Source organism: Salminus brasiliensis, chromosome 9, assembly GCF_030463535.1.
Source record: "Salminus brasiliensis chromosome 9, fSalBra1.hap2, whole genome shotgun sequence".
Taxonomy (NCBI): domain Eukaryota; kingdom Metazoa; phylum Chordata; class Actinopteri; order Characiformes; family Bryconidae; genus Salminus; species Salminus brasiliensis.
The window spans coordinates 12,181,505-12,201,530 of NC_132886.1; the positions used below are offsets into that span (position 1 = coordinate 12,181,505).

The 20,026-nt window shown below is 41.4% G+C and overlaps 1 protein-coding gene across 1 annotated transcript in view; it reads left to right on the forward strand.

The window, feature by feature from the left end:
* The window catches only part of fgf11a (fibroblast growth factor 11a), an 80,857-nt gene that overhangs the window by 41,939 nt on the left and 18,892 nt on the right, over positions 1-20,026 (forward strand). Inside the window, exon 3 of the mRNA XM_072688781.1 lies at positions 10,578-10,681. Within this exon, the coding sequence (XP_072544882.1) occupies positions 10,578-10,681 (104 nt within the window). The remainder of the gene's footprint in view (positions 1-10,577; positions 10,682-20,026) is intronic.

A 20,026-nucleotide genomic window follows, 5' to 3' on the forward strand; every position in this document is an offset into this window, starting at 1 on the left:
TGAGAGCCATTATCCCCAAAGGAGGAAACTCAGAACAGTGCTAAACCAATTCTGCAAAGTAGAGTAGGAGCTGAAATTCCTCCACAGTGATGTACCTGATGGGAACCTGCTTTTTCAGTAATCATCATTACAGCCTAAGGGCAGTGGTGGCTCAGCGGTTAGAGCTATTGATGACAGGGTTGTGGGTTCGATACATGGGCTCGACAAACTGCCACTGTTAAGCCCTTGAGCAAGGCCCTTAACCCTCTCTGCTCCCTGGGTGCCACAGCGATGTCTGCCTTTTGCTCTGAGCATGTGTGCTCACTGTCACTGTGTGTGTTCACTGCACGGATGGAGGATAAAAAATCCATCTGTGTCCCACACAAATGGTGAATATGGTTGTCTTGTCTTGTCTTGTCTTGTTTTGTCATTTGTCCCACATGGGGAAAGACTCTCAAAGCCGAGAGGTATTTCTGTCCTTTAATGCTTTTTCTGATTAGAAATGAAAACAATATTTCAGACGCTTTTAACACCAACAGTGTTTTAAGAACCAATGTTGCTATTGTGTTACCCGATGAAACAAATTCAGCCATGGTTTCAGCTCGAGAGCACCTCTTTTGTAGAAACTGTCAAAATGGGAGCAGACAGCCTCAGAGAGAAAGCTCTGGCCACACAGGTAAGCTTCTGAATGAGTGCTCCCTGAAGAGCAGTCATATGGTGTGTTTAATGGAGGGAGGTATTTTGGAGTGTTTTCCTGCAGAGATGTGGCCTCGAGTCCAACCCCGAGCACAAATTTAATGACTTCAGAGTTGACTTGGCAAAACAGCGGCATGCTTTAGACAACCTAGCAACTTAGACTTGTGTGATGTGTGCAGAGAAAGCCCATATGTCATAAGCCGAAGTTCTAGCTAAATTTTTTGTGCTGTATTTGTTATTTGTGCTTTATTTAATAATCAACTATTGCTAAGCCTTACACAAATTTGGTAAATTCTGTAGGTAATATAAGATAATTATTACCATTAATTAATTGATAATAGATTGATTGAAACATTGATTATCTTAATCTATAGTGGCATCTGCCTAGGGGTGGGATATATTAGGCAGCAAGTGTTGGCTAGACCACTGGGTCAGGCAGGTGTTGTGGGGTGTTTCTAGTAAGCATTGGTCAGTACCTACCAAGAAAGAAGAACCGGGGTCATGGGCAACTAAGGCTCCTTGAAGCGATCCAAAGAGGACCCACCTCACAAGTTACAGGACTTAATGGATTTGATGCTAAAGTCTTGATGGTAGTTCCTAAGAGTTCTTATCATCTTATCATTCTTATCATCTCCTCGGTTTCTCAAACTAGCTACTGTGTTAGCTTTTGCATTAGCTTAAATCCCTTCTCATTAGACAGAATGGCATGCATTAATGTTGTAGCTTTCCTCAAACACCCATGCCTGCACTGAACATCTGTAAAAACTGTAAAAAACACTTTCAGATGTACACTGAGTAGCTTCGTTGTGCTAATGAGCTGTATAATCTGTCAGCACAAGTGCAATAGATGCTACCAGGTAGCCTAAGTTGAAAGTTTGACAGACATAACAACAGTACCAAAAGGAGCCAGGACAGTCAGAATTTTGCAGACCTACAAGGTAAGATTTTTAAATAAAATGGCCAGTGAGTATATATTCTTACAACAACTGCTTCCCTTTTAAAGCCAATTCAACAGGATTTAATGAGGGCCATGAGTTACAACAGTTTCAAGTGATTTAGTTGGTGCGTCATTTTTTTTTCCAGTGTGGCAACAAAAAGTTATTGTCACAGATCTTGTTCCAGGCTAGAATGGTAGCAATGCCCCGCCGCTCACCTTCAGGCCCATCACTAACAGCAAGCCTGTCAGGTGTCTGTGAGATAAACCCATTATAGAGATAAGAGCCCAAAGCTCTGTGTACTAAACATCACTGTCTCAGAAGCTGTTATTGTCACCTGGGACTTGCCCTTGGATTTTACGTGCTTTGAGTCGTGCTTTGCTCCCATTTCTGTTTTCGGACAACAAATAAACATTAATGTCGAAGACAACCTAACATTCAACTCATTAATGGATTAGAATGACATATTCCCTGATCACCCAATTATCCGGCTCCAGTGGCATATGTAAAGGGGTGGGATATGTTAGGCAGCAAGTGAACAGTCAGTTCTTGAAGGTGATGTGTTAAAAGCAGGACATATGGGCAAGTGTTAAATTGTGATGTCTAGACGACTGGGTCAGAGTATCTCCAATACATCAGGCATGTATTGTGGGGTTTCCCCAGTATAAATGGTCAGCACCTTCTAAAAGTGCTCAAAGAAATGACCAGCAACAGGTTCATGGACACCCAAGGGTCATTGATGTGATCCATGGATGCCTCATCTTACAACTGACAGGACATAAAATATTTGCTGCTAATGGTTTGGTACCAGATACCACAGGAGTCCATGCCTCTACGGTTCAGAGCTGTTTTCGCGGCACTAGGGGAAACCTACACAATGTTAGGCAGGTAGTTTTAATGTTATGGCTGTCAAAGCATGTCTGCAGTGTTAGAGGTCTGCCTTCTATTTGAACTTAGGAAGGACTGTTGTGAAAACAAGTGTGCATGCACACACACACACACACATGCACACACACACACACACACACAAACACACACTTTGCTGTTCATCTCATATGAAGCAGTCTCTTTCTCTCTGTGGGAGGTGTTAGAGGTGTGTGCCCTCTCTTCAGCAGTGTGTGTGGCGGGGGGGGGGGGGATCAGCCTGCTCATTATGCGCTACACTGCGGAGTATGCTAACGAGCTCCAAAAAAGCGCTGAATCAGCAGTGGGAAGGGCTAAATAATTAACACACACAGTCTGACTCGCATCTGGAAACTGCATTTCAGATGGTCTGTGGATCAAGGCTTACGTGTTCTATGGTCTACAGTTCCACAGTTCATTGGCTGTAATGACGATTATCCTAGTTTTATGACCAGCATCAGACCACACGCAGGTTTCCTTCTAAAGGCACCAGTGTCCTCCCATTACTCATAACCATTAACTGCCACAAAAAACAGTCACACCAGAACTGTGAAACTCATTACACTGTGAAAACTAATTCATTAATTAATTATTAAAATCTTGTTATTAACAGACATTAAAGTTACTATTTCAGAGTTAATAGACATCTCTCCCTCTCTCTCTCTCTCGCTCTCTCTCTCTCTCTCTCTCTCTCTCTCTTCATCTCTCTGTCTTTCTCTTGTTCACTGTAATAACTAGATATAGATACAGAACAAGAACAAACATTCATGACATTGAGGACTATTAGAAATAATTTGATGTATTAATAATAAAAACAAAAATAATAATAATAATAAAGATAATGATGAGAAAATGTCATACTAGTAGCTTAAAATAAAAAATATGGGCTAAATAAATAAGTAAATGAATAAATAATCAAACAAGTAAAGAAGTAATGAATAGAAATAATATTTCTGTCACTACTGTCTTTCTTTTGCTAAATCTTTTTCTTTCCCTCCAGGTCTCTCTCTCTCTCTCTCTCTCTCTCTCTCTCTGTCCAAAACCTTAAGGCATTTGTGCTTGTGCTCTGGCTGCTGGTTTGACCCCAGTCCCTTTCCCAGAGATACTTGTAACCTATGTGTTTCTGAGGCTGGGTAAGCGAGGGGCAGCCTCGCTCCATGGGAGGCCTACAGAGGTTACTCTGCAGCTGGTGAACCTGTGTTGTTCAGAGCTGTATGAAAGCTCTTTATTTCCATGAGCTGAATGGAAGACATGACTAAAAGTGGAGAGGCATCTCTCTGTTCCTGAAGGTATGCAGACTTCTTGGAGGTACAAAAACCGTCAGAGGACTAGACAAGCTGTGCGTGTGCATTTGCACAATTCTGTCAGCAATGGGTGTAACTTGAAGTAGCTAAATGCATTCAATAAAAGGCTTGTCCATAAACATTTGGACATATAAACCCTTTACCTACTGTTGCTACTCTTGCCCTCTTTCTCATTTCCTGCCTTAAACTCCTTCTGTCTACTTTTGTCCATTCCTTTCTTTTCTCTCTTTCTTTTCAGTTCTCTCTCTCCGTCTTTCTCTCGCACACCAGACGTCCACCAGTAAGGAGTCACAGCCAGCTCTTCAATCCACCTGTCAGGAAGGATATGTCATCTCTTTATTTCTTTCCCTCCCCCTCTCCTGTCTCTGTCCCTGTATGCCCCCGGCTGCCCATCCAATCTAAATAGAGAATCAAGCTATGAAGCCCTGCCAAGCCCAAGGCCATATGCAGCCACATACACACACGCTAGTTCAACAAACTCTTCCCAAAGTACTGTTGACCGTTGAAGTTGTCTTAAGGACACCCTGTAGAGATGAGAACACTTTCTCTTTTTTTACCTCCCTGCCACAATTAAGCTGAGAGGCCGAAGCTGGCTGGCTGTGGCCTGGCCTCTGTCCAGAGTGATTACACGCTGCGGTTGGCTCATCCCGGCCAGTTAAGGGCTCATTTTACTACAGCCGTCCTGTCTTATTGACCCCTACAGCTCTCCCGGCCCCACCCTAGCCCATGACCTTCGCAACCTTCCGATTTTGCACCTGGTATAGCTGTTGACTGCGACCTCGCCCTGAGTGGTGGTACACTCTCCAACAACAGGAATGCTAACCTTTACCTGAAAAAAGTTCCCAAATGAGCAGGAAACTCTGTATATATTTTTTCCCTTGTTTGCCATGAATTTGTAAATGCAGCTTTGCAGATCCTAACTGGGCTGAACAACTGAACGTTCACGTTGCATAAGCCCACAAAAGGTGGGACAGAATGCAAGCTGCAGTGGTCACCAAACTGTGCTGGGTAATTGATCATAGGGTTGTGGTTTGGGTCTGCTAAGCTGCCATTGTTTGGCCACTGTTTGGGCCCATGAGCAAGCCCTTTTAACCCTCTCTGCTCCAGAGACTCTGTAGTTTCTCTGGCCTTTATTGTACTGTATAATAGTAAGAAAGGCACCTTTTGTCTCAGTGTTTTTTGTCCCACTAAGGATTTTTTAGAAAGTCATTAAAAAGTACAATCTTCGTAGACGTCTGTCTCTTTATGGTTCTTGGATCTGCCCTTTTCTCTTTGAAGACTGTGGACTGTGGACTTTGAAGACTGTGGACTGGGAAAAAACATTTGGCTTATTTTAGCTCTACCATGTTAGTTACTGTTTATTTGACAGTTTTCTTCTTAATTATCTGGACGTTTTACACCGGGTAACTTGTCCCCCAGTTTCCCCAGAGATATCGACATCTCCAGATTATTCGGTCTGATTGTGTGCAATTTCTCCCCATGGGAAACAATGGGGTATAAAGTTTGTGCACCCTTAAAACCCTTTCTAGTGTGTTTGTACCATGTCACAACTGACCAACCATATAGGGTACCACAGCAACCACTTGGCAACACCTGATTAACCACCTGAATCACCATAGCAACAATCTGGGATAACATAGTTATCATCCTGCAACACTGAAGCACCGATATTTTAAGCATGTAGAAACATCATAGCAACCACCTGGGATACCATAGCAACCACTTAACAACACCATAGCAACCACCTAGCAACCACGTAGCAGCACCAGGGCAACCATCTGAGATACCATAGCATAGATGGCATGGGTGGCATGGATGGCAGCCCATTAACTAAAACGGAACCCCAGGAAGCTGCTGTACATCTTTAGGCCAACATGAATTCACTGGTTACTCTATCTGCAGAAGCACAAAGCTTAGATGTAGTTGTGACCAGTTATCATTTTCAACCTCAAAGAATTCTTCTTATTCTTACCATCAAGGCCTGGCAACTGATCCAGAATATGGTTGCATGACTTGTCTTCAGAGTTCCTAATTTCAGCCATGTGACTCTTCTGCCGCATTCAGTCACTTGCTGTCCCCAACAGCCAACTGAAGACCCTCATCTTTCATGGTACCTAACTTAGCACTTATCTTGTCTGTATTAAGGCAAAGTGTAGTATGTTGAGTACTGTGTATCTAGGTCTCCGTACCGAGTTTTGTATTTGCTATTAGTTCGCAGTTTCTGGATTCTAGCCTACACAAACTAGGATCTCAGTAAACAGCGGAGAACTTAAGTTTGGCGTGTCATATGAATAGCAACAAATAGTAACACTATAGTAACCACCTAGCAACCATTTAGCAACACCATACAAATCACCTAGATTACAATAGCAACCATGTAGCAACTGCCCAGCAAGTGCCTAGCAGTGGGAACCCCTTTAGCTGTGCAACCACTGTGCATTTCCTTCAGGAATAGGAGCAGTTACCACTGTTTTACTTTCTGAACATAACACTTAGTCTCTCTGGCCCCTCCTAGTGGCTGGGCTTTTGAACGCTTTCCTCTTGTTCCCTCTTACAAGCGGCCCTGGCTTCAGTACTTTTAAAGTTGAGTGCAAAACTGACAAAAGCAAACTTCAGACTAAGAATATTTCTTTCTGATTGGTTTACATTTGTGCAAATCTGATATTTATAGAATCTATCACTGTAATTCCTAATTAGGTTTGTATCTGCGTTTTGCTTTCTGTGTGTCTTTGTGATGAGTGTGAATCTCTGTGTGCTGAGTAATGTTGCACTCTTCTCGGCTAATTGAGAAGCGTGTGAAGATGTGCAAGTAGCCGAGTGCATTATTTAACATTTAGGATTGAAGAAAGGATAGAGAGTGGAGAAGCATACTAAAATGCTCCTTCGTCTTCAGCATGACTAATTAAGGATCCAGTAATGATCCAGTGTTCTCCAGTGTTTGGTTACTAAAACCCTGTGAAATAAGCCCCTCCAGGAAACAGCAAGTGTAGCAAGTTTCTCTGCAAGTGTAGTCAGTGTGACAATGCACTCCCAGACAGGTCCCGGATTGGCCCGTGGCGGGTGTAAGGGTGCCGGGGCATGCCAGAGGAACAGCTGGCATGGTATTGATGGGTGTTCAATCACAGACTGTGTCCTGTCAGGCAGGGGACTGGCTCTCACCCTGCCAGTCTCCACCCTCTGGATGAGCCGGCTGCTGCTTATGTAATACAATAATGAAAAGGCAGAGGAGAGAGAAGAGCAGGGAACAGTATGTGAGTCTGGATGTGCAAGTTTGCATTTGAGGGAGTTCTTGGTAAATAAGGGGGAGACAGAGAGAGCGGAGGGAGAGTACAATTTGTGCCAGAGAGAGGGGAATAGACCTCAAAACGGACTGATCTCTCAAAAAGTTTTGTGAAGAATTATAAGAAGACTTCATTGTGTGTGTGTGTGTGTGTGTGTGTGTGTGTGTGTGTTGGATGAATGAGTGGATGGGTGAGCAGCTAGATGGATTCATTAATGGATGGATTTTATAGGTGGATGGAATTATAAATTGAAGGATAGATGGAGGAATGTATAAATGGATGGATGGATTTATAAATGGATGGATGGATTTATAAATGGATGGACAAACGGATTTAGAAATTAATGAATGGATGAATTGGTTTTTAGATGGATGGACGAATGGATGGACGGATGGATGGTTGGATGGATTTAGAAATGGATAAATGGATTTAGAAATGGATGGATGGATGAATTGGGTTTTAGATAGATGGGTGAATGGATGGACAGATGGATGGATGGATTTAGAAATGGATGTATGGCTTTATAAATTGAAGGATATATGAATGGATTTAGAAATGGGTGGATGGATGGATAAATTGGGTTTTAGATAGATGGTCGATTGGATGGATGGATTTATAAATGAATGTATGAGTGGATGGATTGATATTTAAATGGATGGATGAATTGATTTTTAGATAGATGGGTGGATGGATGAAAACATTTATAAATGGATGGATAGATTTATAGACAAATCAATTCATAAATGTATGGGTGGTTGATTTATAATTTGATTTATAAATGGAAGGATAGATGGATGGGTGGATTTATAAATGGATGGATAGATGATAATTGAAATCAACAAATTAATTTATAGATGGATGGATGGATGGATGGGTTTATAAATTCATTGATGAATTATAAGAGACATAACATAACAGCACAAAAAGGAAAACCCTCTTCAAAAAAACAAAGAGAACCTACCTAGACAGGCCAAAGTGAGCCATAACCACCCTAAAGACCAAGTCAAAGAGTGTCTTTTAACTTTTCCTTCCTCAAAGAGACCCATTAAGTTCACTAATCCCAACTAATCCTCTGTAGACTGACAGCCTCATTTGCGTACTGATCTAATGTTTACTTCAGACTGAGAGGATAATGCTGAAGCTAAGAGACAGCAAGACGTCTCAGCTCAGCATTTCACACAGAGGAGAGCTGATGTCAGTTTCAGAGAGTGCAGAGATCTGGTGATCTGTGGGAGAAATAAAACTGAAATGATGGAGACAGAGAAAGGCAGAGACAGAGGGAGAGAAATGTCAGGCTGGCTGAGACTGGTGCTGTGACCTTCCATGGCCCCTCTGCCGTATCCCAGCAAGCTGAGCACAAAGAATGCTCCCAGAGGTGGATTCTAAGCAAAGGCTGCCAGGAAGACAATCTATGACCCATTTACTCTCTAGAGTAGGCAGATATTGCTGTTGTCATGCAAAAAACTCATATCTTCAAACTGGTAATTTTACAGGAGAAGGAGATTCAAATTATGTCAAAAAGAAGTGAGAAAAAAAATAAAAAAATGGTGTGACAGTGATAATATTTAAGTATCTGTATGTAATAAGAATACACATCAATAAGCAAAATAAATGCTTTTATTATTCAAGGACAGTCCTATTTTGCTGTTCCTGATATCTTGTTTTCCCACAGGAATTTCAGGAAATGTTTATGTATGAAAACCTACACACACCCTTACACACAACCTCTGACCAACACTTTAAACCATATGAGTCAGTGCAGCTTCACTGGTGTCCCTTATGACAGCAGTGTGTTTATTGATAGTTAGATGAATGAGCTTCTCATTGACACACTGATGACGATGCTGCTCTGATGCGACAGTGCTGACACACACCTTAATGTGTATGTGTGTGTGAGGTGACTCAGTGGCTGCTATTGACCCCTCTGCAGTGATCTTAGAAGGAGACATTTTTTTCTGCTGTTTATCAATCACTCTGCGTACTCATGCTGATTTTGACATTTCACATTTCCCACAGGTACAAGAGCAGGGTGTGTGTTTTACAAATCATTCATTAGATATTAGCCGCGCTTTTCTGCCTCACAGTGTGTGAGAGTGTGTGGATGTAAGTGGTTGAGTGTTTTACAAATCAAATGCTAACATAGCTCTATGTATCTCCAGGCTATATATCATCCAGTCATACAACATTCATCTATCAATCCATCCATCCTACCAACTATCATCCATCTGTCATCAATCCATTCATTGTTCATCCATTCATCCACCTCAATTGTATATCTCTACAGGTATCAATCTACCATTATCCCTCCATTATCCACACATATCTGTCCATATGCCATTCATCCATCCATCATTCATCTATCCACCCATCCATCTATCATCCATCTGTCATCCACCCATCCATTATTCATCCATTCATCTGCCTTTACACCCATCCATCTATTTATCTCACTATCTGTTGTTCATGCATCCATCGTCCATCAGTTTATCCATCCACCCATTCATACAGCCATTATATGTCCATCCATTGTGCAATGCAGGCCCCAATTTCTTTTGATCTTTCACACTCACATAAACACTCATCCGCCTCCTTATTTAGCTGATCATATTTTTTACACCTTATATTAACGTGCAGAATTGCTTTGGTCGAGTACCACCTCCCCCCACACATCATTTTTCAGAGGACTTCAATGAATGTGGTAGTTGCTGTGTGCTGAATGCAATGTCTTGAAAATGAGGTGAAAGAAGAGAGATTACTTTTTTCCAGCCCTTTTTATGGCAAGGTGTAGCGCTGTGAGGAGATTTGCAATTAAAGAACACAGACAGAGCTGTCCGTTATATTTTGATGGTGTTTCCTGATTTCCTGCCACAGGATATGGGAGTTCACTTAAGGTCTAAAGTCGTCAGAGGATTGCTGTGAAAAGTCTCCAGAGCACTGCATCGCTCCCATGGAGATGCGATGCTGAGGGCAATCTGGCACTACCACTCAAGTCAACATGTCAGTCAGGACTTTTCTCATGCCTTACAGCTCCAGTCAACATTCTTGAAAAAAAAAAAGGGGCGCAACACTCGCAGTGTCACTGAAACAGGCTTATGAATACACACACACGCCAAAAATGTCACAGCGAATTCAGTCACACACTAAATTAAGTCTCCACCTCTGAGAGACGTGAAATCCTATAGGCCACGGCTGGAAGAATTACCGTCCTACAAAGCTGGAATGTAAGAAAATCGCAGCGTTTGTGTGTAATGTGTGTCTTACAGGATCAGGAGCTTTGTTTCTGCTCACGCTGACGCGTGGATGATGTGAGTGGTGACCTTATATGGCCAGGAGAGTCTCATTTTCCCAAAGCTATAAAGAAATAAAGGACTGACAGGATAATTATTAGAAATTTGAGTGATCTCCCAATGTAGATGGCAATGACTATAATCTCTCTCTCTCTCTCTCTCTCTCTCTCTCTCTCTCTCTCTCTCTCTCAGTGCTGTTCAACTTGATTCCTGTGGGCCTGAGGATAGTGGCCATCCAGAGCACGAAGACGGGTCTCTATATCGCCATGAACAGTGAGGGCTATCTCTACACTTCGGTATGTAAGAAACATAATGCTTCTTTGTGCCACAAACGTCATAATAGTAGTTTCTACTTACTGTATTTCAATGCTGACTCCTAACGCAGCAGATGTAGCACTTCAAAGGTCACATAGGATAGTCATGGTGATGTCGCCACATCCCTCTTACTAGCCCATGGATCCACAAGGTGGACAAGTCAGTCAAAATCTAGTAAATGATGTTCATCAGTGAAGATGCAGCCAAAGATTGTCAGTGGTTCGCTTCAGTAGCATGACCCGGGGAACCTGATGCCTAATGGTAATAGGTCAAAGTCCGTCCAATCAACTGGCAGGAAATTCGGGTGGTAAAGAAGCAGTGATTTCTCTTTCTCTTCCCGCTCTCCCGCTCTCTCGTCTTAGAGCAAGGTATCTAACTCTAATTCCTCCCCAGGCGCTGAGGTAGCTGCTTTTATTACTATACATTATTTGTCATAATGTTTGTGGACACCCCTTTTATAGAATGCATAGAGCGCATTTCAATTGGGACATACTAGCAAATATACTGCAACTCCCTATATTCCAATCAGACCATGCACTGCTGTAGTTGCCAAGTAATACATTTAAATATATATACAAAAAAACCCGTTAAATATGTATGTTGGCTACTTTCCATATCCATTCTTACTGGAAAATGATATATGCATAATGAAATGCCACTCAAAGGACCCATTAATCGTTAAACAAAAACTCAAATCTGAATGTTTTGAGCACTATACAGGTACGGAAACAGATGTTAGCATAGCCTTACACTCTTACGAAGTATAAAATAAGTGCCTTTCCAGAACAATTACTGTAAAATTAGTATTTGGAATCCTTTTTGTGTTACATACAATGCTAAAGCTCCCAAATCAGGAATGTGACCAATTACACACTGAATAATAAGTCTTTCTAAGAATGCCAAATACAACATTTTCAAGTTGACCTTAGCACTGGTCCCATTTGCAACCTTGAACTCAGTCACTAGATAGCTTTGTAAATAGTCTGAGTGCATTCATGCCAGTGCACCATATTGCTGTGCAGAGATTCCTACCTGCAGTCCTGGAGGCCCACAGGCATTCCACAGCTTTATCTTTTCCCTGCACCTGAGTCACATCATTAGCTAATGATTAAGTCCATCGTGTGCTGAGTCAGGTGTGTTAGAGCTGGAAAAACACAAAACTGTGCTGTACAGGTGGGCCTTGGGGAGTTGGTAAACACTGCTCTCTACTCAGACTGCACAATATATTGTTTGTTAATCGTCTTAGCCTTGTCCTTTGCAATACTTATATTGCTGAAGGCCAAAGTGTGCAATTAAGCCTATACATGTCTAGTTGTGTCTTGTGAACGTTTAAGGCATTCACATAATAGCACATGTATTTTATTTCCCCCATAATAATGCAGGCCAATCTAAACCATAACATGACATTAATGATTAACTTAGATTTTTTAACATTTTGTAAATTATGCCTTATAAAATTGCAGTAGTACATATCAATGATTTCATGCAAAAAAAGAAACAAAAGCATGTTTCTCTGATAATAAAAAGTCAACGTCTTTACAAACTACCGCTGCAGCCAATGCGTTCGGAGGAAAGCGCTGGATACCAGCTCTGATAAATCAGACAACAGCATCCCAATAGGAATGATGAGGGGGGAGAGTGCCATGTACTCACCCAGAGAGAGCAAAGTCAATTGTGCTCTCTCAGGCTCTGGCTGCTAATGTAATCATGACCTGGCATTTGAACCTGCAATCTAGAGACATAATGTCAGCTCCTTAGTCTGACGAGCTACTTAGAACACCACTTTCAAATCATATCAAATGATTGTGATCAAGTGAAAAATGGCAAAAATGAAAATACAAAGTAAATTTTTGAGTGACTGTGTTTTAAGAATTTCTATTAAAGATTCCTTAAAAGGATTGACTCAGAAGCGTTTTTACATATATACTTCAAACATTCTCAAAATTAATCATGCACAAATGGATTAAATTTTCCTACCACGGTCCAAAACATTTACCCATTTATTCTTACTGAGCTTTATGTTGAATGTAAGTGTTTGCTTGTGTATTATGCACTCAAATCTTTGTGCAATTTCTTAGTGCAAATTTCCCTGCCATTCTTTACCCACCTTACACATTTTACAGACAATTCAAAAGAAAAAACGCCAATAAAATAGATTCAAACTTTTTCCACCTACCCAAACAGCAGTAGTCACCCAGATCTTTTTCGTAAATACATTCCCACACCTTTTCCTTTACCCACTCAAACTGCATCCAAGTCTTCATTAAGGTCTCGCAGACTCGTCAATATATTGTGCACACAAAGGGAAGCCGGATTCTGTGGGGGAGTCAAGATTTGGCACAGTGCTCTTCTGTGTGGAAGCTCTGCCTCCGGCTCGCCTACCCCGAGAAGTTTTGTTTATTTTTATAGTTTGCAGAAAGTCACACTGTGCACAAAACCATGTCAACACATCTGCACAATTATAATTAATGTAGTAACGGCTGGAGTAGGAAAAGCCTTCACTGTGGCTCTTCTCTTCCTGTGGTATTCCACGTGAGCTTGACACAGGTCCTCCTGTAGAGGTGCTGAATAAGAGAGAGAGTAAAGAGCAGACAGGAAAGATGTGAGTGCAGAAAAACATCCTGTTCCCTCTCTCGCCTTCACACGAGCGAGTCTTCTGCCTTTTGAAGCAGATCCTCACACACTTCAAAGCAGAAATACTGCCAGCGTGCACTTCTGTAGCAGTCGAGGCAAAGATGGGACACATGTAAAGTATGGACACCTGGCACACACACTTGAGCACACCATCTTTACTCTAATCTGTTTCACCTTGTATTAGAGAATGGTACACTACTTTGGTCCCTGTCCTTATAAAGGATCTACAGAGAGTCTGCAGAGGACTCCTTTAGCACATCTATCACTCTGCCAGTGCTGTTTCATCCACACCCTGTGTTTGTGTGTGTGCGTGTGTGTGTGTGTGCGTGTGTGTGTGTGTGTGTGTGTATGTGTGTGTGTGTGTGCGTGTCTGTGCGTGCATGCAGGGATGCTGGAAGACTATCTGTGCACACTACTACTACTAATAATAATAATAATAATATTATTATTATTATTATTATTAATAATAATATTATTTTTAAATGATTTAATGTTTAAATATATCCCATGTCAATGCAGATCAGTTTAACACTGATAACCAGCTGAAGGTCTAAAGGAGCTCCATGTTAGTATTTCTTATTATTAGTTAGGAAGTTAGTATCTTATCAACAAAACTTAGACGTGTGTGTGTGTGTTTGTGTGTTTGTGTGTGTGTGTGTATGGTTCAGGTACTGCTGCTGCATTGCTAAAGTTGGTATGTTTGATGGTATTCTGCTGACACATCTTAGTGACTGAACGTTTTCCCTCTTCCTGAGTGAAGTGTGAGATGCTGAGGCTGTATGTTCTTGTCTTAGTTCCTCAGTGCTATTCCAGGCTGGAGCTGCACACAAGCTCACAAACCTCTGCTCTTCTTTGTCTCCCTTTTCTTTGTTTATTTGTTTGTGCTGTGTGTGTTACTGCCAACACGAGTGTTTATCCCTTTAGCATGATGGAAGAGAAAAGAGGATGGATGAAAGTGAGGCCATTGGAGTGCAGGTAGAACAGGGTGAGGCTTTCTTCACAGATGGTGAAAGGAGGACAGTCTCTTTCTTTGTGGGGATTTTCTCTCTTTTTCCCCTCCCTGTTCTTTTTTTCTCCTCTCTGATGTGGTCCTTTCCCATAGTGAGAAACTAGGTTGGCTTTTTCTACCCAGAGTGTGCATGTGAAAGTAACCTCTTTACAGCTCCTCTTTTACTGTGTGTGTGTGCGCGTGATAGAGAGAGAACAGCTATATACTATATGGCAAAGTAATATACAGTAAACAGTGTACAGTATAATATACAGTATATAGTTAGACTTTGTGAAGGAGTATTAAAAATAAATAAGGCTCTGAAAGCTCCTGCAATTATTTTATAAGGGAGATTGTCAATGATCATTGTTAGCCGTAGAAGGCTGTGGTTCCCTTTTAACTGTAGAAGGCTGTGGTTCCTTGTTAGCTGTAGAAGGCTGTGGTTCCTTGTTAGCTGTAAAGGTCTGTGGTTCCTTGTTAGCTGTAGAAGGCTGTGGTTCCTTGTTAGCTGTAAAAGTCTGTGGTCCCTTGTTAACTGTAGAAGGTTGTTTATTTGTTTGTGCTGTGTGTTTCACCATCCGCGGAAGACAAGCGTCCAGGCTTGTTTCTGTCCTGGCACCAAAGTGGTGGAACGAGCTGCCCCTGGATGTCCGAACGGCCGAGTCGCTCGCTGTCTTCAAACGCAGACTGAAGACCCACCTCTTCAGAGAGTACTTGGACGAATAGTTCTATGCTCGCCTTATTGTATTGTGTTTAGTAATGTCTAAGCTTGGAGGTATCTTTTGTATTAGTCTATTCTAACTAGCGAAGGTTTTTCTTGGGTAAATAGCAAAGCACTTTGTAAGTCGCTCTGGATAAGAGCGTCTGCTAAATGCCGTAAATGTTGTGGTTCCTTGTTAACTGTAGAAGGCTGTGGTTCCTTGTTAGCTGTAAAAGTCTGTGGTCCCTTGTTAACTGTAGAAGGCTGTGGTTCCTTGTTAGCTGTAAAGGTCTGTGGTTCCTTGTTAGCTGTAAAAGTCTGTGGTCCCTTGTTAGCTGTAAATGTCTGTGGTTCCTTGTTAGCTGTAGAAGGCTGTGGTTCCTTGTTAGCTGTAGAAGGCCGTGGTTCCTTGTTAGCTGTAGAAGGCTGTGGTTCCTTGTTAGATGTAGAAGGCTGTGGTTCCTTGTTAGCTGTAAAAGGCTGTGGTTCCTTGTTAGCTGTAAAGGTCTGTGGTCCCTTGTTAGCTGTAAAGGTCTGTGGTTCCTTGTTAGCTGTAGAAGGCTGTGGTTCCTTGTTAACTGTAGAAGGCTGTGGTTCCTTGTTAGCTGTAAAGGTCTGTGGTCCCTTGTTAGCTGTAAAGGTCTGTGGTTCCTTGTTAGCTGTAGAAGGCTGTGGTTCCTTGTTAACTGTAGAAGGCTGTGGTTCCTTGTTAGCTGTAGAAGGCTGTGGTTCCTTGTTAACTGTAGAAGGCTGTGGTTCCTTGTTAACTGTAGAAGGCTGTGATTCCTTGTTAACTCTAGAAGGCTGTGGTTCCTTGTTAACTGTAGAAGGCTGTGGTTCCTTGTTAACTGTAGAAGGCTCTGGTTCCTTGTTAGCTGTAGAAGGCTGTGGTTCCTTGTTAACTGTAGAAGGCTGTGGTTCCTTGTTAACTGTAGAAGGCTGTGGTTCCTTGTTAGATGTAGAAGGCTGTGGTTCCTTGTTAGCCGTAGAAGGCCCTGGTCTTAAGAGGAATGTATGTGACTTAAAGACCATTTCAGGATTTGTACAATATGTACTAAATATAGATCTTCATACCCTCAAAAAATATGCATAAAGTACCGACACAACCCAGACAAACAAAAATCGTGCAGCCTAACCGTAATGCTAGACTTAACCATAGTACAATTCCTAAAGTTTTTACTGGAGTTTCTGTACTTTCATTCCCTTTTTTTTTCTCAAATATATGGCAGACAGGTTGTGTGTTCTCTGCAAAACTGTGCCACCAGTGAATGGGTGCTATAACATGAGTCACAAAATGTTGGTGAAATATCTGCAAATGTTACAATTCTTTGGGGATATACTTTAAACTAGCATATGTATAAATGTGTTGACCTAATGATTCATGAATAGCACAGTTCTGTAGTTCTTCATTAATAATACACTTTTAAGTGGTATTTATTTGATATTTTGATTAAATTAACATAAATAGTAATATGTTGTACATATCTGTCACATTTTAGCCTTCCAATGAATAAACAGATTAATAAAAAACTCTTATTGATTCCAACCACACTCTGCATGAGCTTGCACACAATACAATGCATCCAACAATAAAGGAAGCCTTGTGTGTTATTCAGTATGCTGATCCATTTCATTATGGCTAATGTGGACATGCATTCTGTAAATGAGTTGCTGGCAGGATGTTCGATTCAATAGTGTTAATACAGACTTCTGTTGACTCACACTTCATGTTTGTGTATACTACAATACTATACTGCCAAAAGTATAATTACCTATTGTAATTAGTTGGTTCAGCTATTTCAGCAACACCCATTGCTAACAAGTAGATCAAATCAAGTCCAAGAAATCTCCATAGACAAATGCTGGCAGTAGAATAGGGTGCACTAAAAAAAAGCCCGAAAAGACCATGAAGTTGCACCCATCGCACACACATTTGTGCTAATGCACACACACACATCTTGTTCAGTTCCTGTAGAGATGTATGGAATAGATAGAATAGGGCTCTCTGGAAAAAATAAACATGCCTAATGTCAAGGGTGGGCTAGAGGGGTATAAAGCCCCCAGCATTGAGCTGTGGAGCAGGGGAACTGTATTCTCTGGAATGATGGATGGTGCTCCATCCAGTACTTTAGGAATGCTTTGTGAGTTAAGGATAAGGTGGGGTAGTGATCATCCAACATCCTGACCTTACCAACACTCGCATGAATGCAAAAAAGTCCTCCCAGCAATGCTCCAAAATCTCAGAAGAAAGCCTTCCCTGGACAGTAAGGCAGTTAAAAGCAGAATAATCTAGCTCTCTGTTTTTTTTAATACCCATGATTTTGGAAGAAAAGCTGAGCTGGTGTCCCAATACTTTTGTCCATACAGTGCATAATTGGAAGCCAGTCCCTGCTGGCTTTCTGCTTCAGAATGTAGTGTAAAGCCTTATGAAGAACAGACGCTGTTACTGCAGTGAAGAGGAGACCAACTGCATATGAACACATGGATGTGATGTCCGAGTGTCCACGTACATTTGGTATGTAGTGCATCCTGTTACCAGCTTTGAACGTGGCTCAAACAATCAGATTTTAGAACAGGAAATATTTATTATCAGTAAAACATCATTATTATAATAGATCATTAGGGCAGTACAGCACTGTGCATCGTGTCAGATATGACAATTGCAATTCATCAGAGGGTGAAACGCCTTTCGTTTCAGTGATGCGTCGGGATTCTGTCAATATTTGAATGGCAAACATTACTATGCCTCTCTTCAGAGGGTTTGGTGCATGAGTGTGTATTTATTTGCACTTGTGTGTGTGTATATATGTCCACACACACACACTTACATGGCCTCTCTCTCTCTCTTTTGCTTTCTCTCTCGATGGTATCTAACTTCATGCCCATCAATTATTCATGTTTCTTTGTGGTGGACAAACTCAGACATGCTGTCACTGCGTCCTCCACAGAGACCACACACACACACACCCTTTTGACATCCTGACATGCACAAGCACACAACCACACACACAATTTCTCTGTCACTGCCATTTACCATGTGTTTTGCTTCTCTCTATATCTAATGAATGTATTGTACACTGTCAGTCAAAACAAATTGTACAGATACACATATACACTACATGTCCAAATATTTGTGGACACCCCTTCTAATGAATGATTGCTGACCAGTGTGCATACACAGCTTGTCTAGTCCCTGAAGAGAAGTTTCACCAATAGAAAAAAATGTTGGGATGCACTAGGCTACCTGTTTAAGCTGCATATATGCATTAAAAATTAATACATTTTAGTAATCTCAAATTTATTAAAGGAGCATCTATGTGAACTACTGAGCATTAATGTGTTGCATGGAGCAGAAAATATCATCAGTAGTTGCGTATAAGTATTGTAATGGTGCAAAAAGTCACTTCAGAAGAAGCATGTTATCATGTCGGCTGAAAAATTACTTGACACCTCCTGTGCTCCATCCAATACTTTATGGATTGGTTGGGAATGCAATCAGATCATCACAGCAATGCTCCAAAATCTAAAACTGGACAGTAGAGATGATTACTTCAACAAAAGAGTTATTATTATTAATATTTTTTAATAACCTTGACTTCAGAAGAAACAACAAATGAACAATACGTATCCATATAAGTATTGTCCATATAATGTTGTCCATATAGTGTGTAAGAAAATGTTTAGCAATGTTTTAATGTGTTTGAAGGGATCTGTCCATTTGGTTTACTGAAACCCAGAACAAAAAACACAAAAATGACTGGATATTCCACCAATACAGTGCACCAATTTAATGACTTCAGCACTTATGTAATGAATTGTTATATTTTAGTATGTAAATTGATTGATATGGAGTAGTAGGATAACACTACCACCCTCTATGTGCTAAACTTGTTTACTCCATATAAATCTTGATTCACACAGCAAGCAAACCAATAAGAGCTCTAGAGCAAGACTCCTAATGCTACATTCACCTGCTTCTGTAGCGTGGTTCTTCTACTGTAAATAGCTAAGGATAAGAGCATCTGCCAAATGCTGTCAACAGTCCAGGCAGGTGGACTTTTTTTTTTGCCACACGTCAGGTCTGTTAATACCAATCAGTCATCGCTCAGACTATTTGAATACTGTTGCTGAACATGTGCATTCCTTCATGATCCCGGGTCAGTGACCTCCTAATGCCTACTTCCAGCCTGATAATGCATCATGTGACAAAGCAAAAGTCTCTCAAGCTCTCAAGTCTCTTTACAGTGGCCTTCCTAGTTATCACTGGCTCTAAAATCCAGTAGAACCCCTTTGGTATGTGGTAGGACAGGAGATTCAGAGCATGAAAGTGCTACTGAAACTCCTGGAGAATCACTCATTAACATCTTATGGAAACCATGGCAAGAAGATTCAAGGTTGTTTTGAGAGCAGACAGAAGGCCTACCCAGTATTTGTGTAGTGTCTCTGGTAAAGTGCTTGGTGAGTGTGTGCTCTTTCTCTCCGAAGACAGGTGTGTAATGGACTGGTATGAAGCAGAGGAAAGTTCTGTGTCATTGGTGTGTGCTTTGCAGGCCTCTGTCCTGTGCTGTGCTGTACTACCTGTAGGGGGATGCAGGAAATTGCTTTTGATAAAAATAGTGCTCAGCCCTGTAACCTGACCCATTTTATTAACTCTGCTCCGAGTAGAACTCCACCTGGACCTGCGACTCAGGGAGAGAAAAGTGGAAGGGGGAAATATTTTACATACACTTACTCACATACACACACACACCCAAACACCCATACTCAGACATCCACAGATGCTAGCAAACACTTCTGCTTACATGCATACATGAGCATAGGCATATGTATACATGCACAAACACGCAGACAGGTCCAAATACAAACAAACCCCTTCCCTCCCCCCCCACACACACAGGCACACATTTGCCATGATCGAGGTAAGGAGTGTAACCTGACAGAACTGGGACAGTTTCTCATGATGGAGTTTAGAAAGTTGCTGTGGAGGAAAGTTTGAGCTGTAGC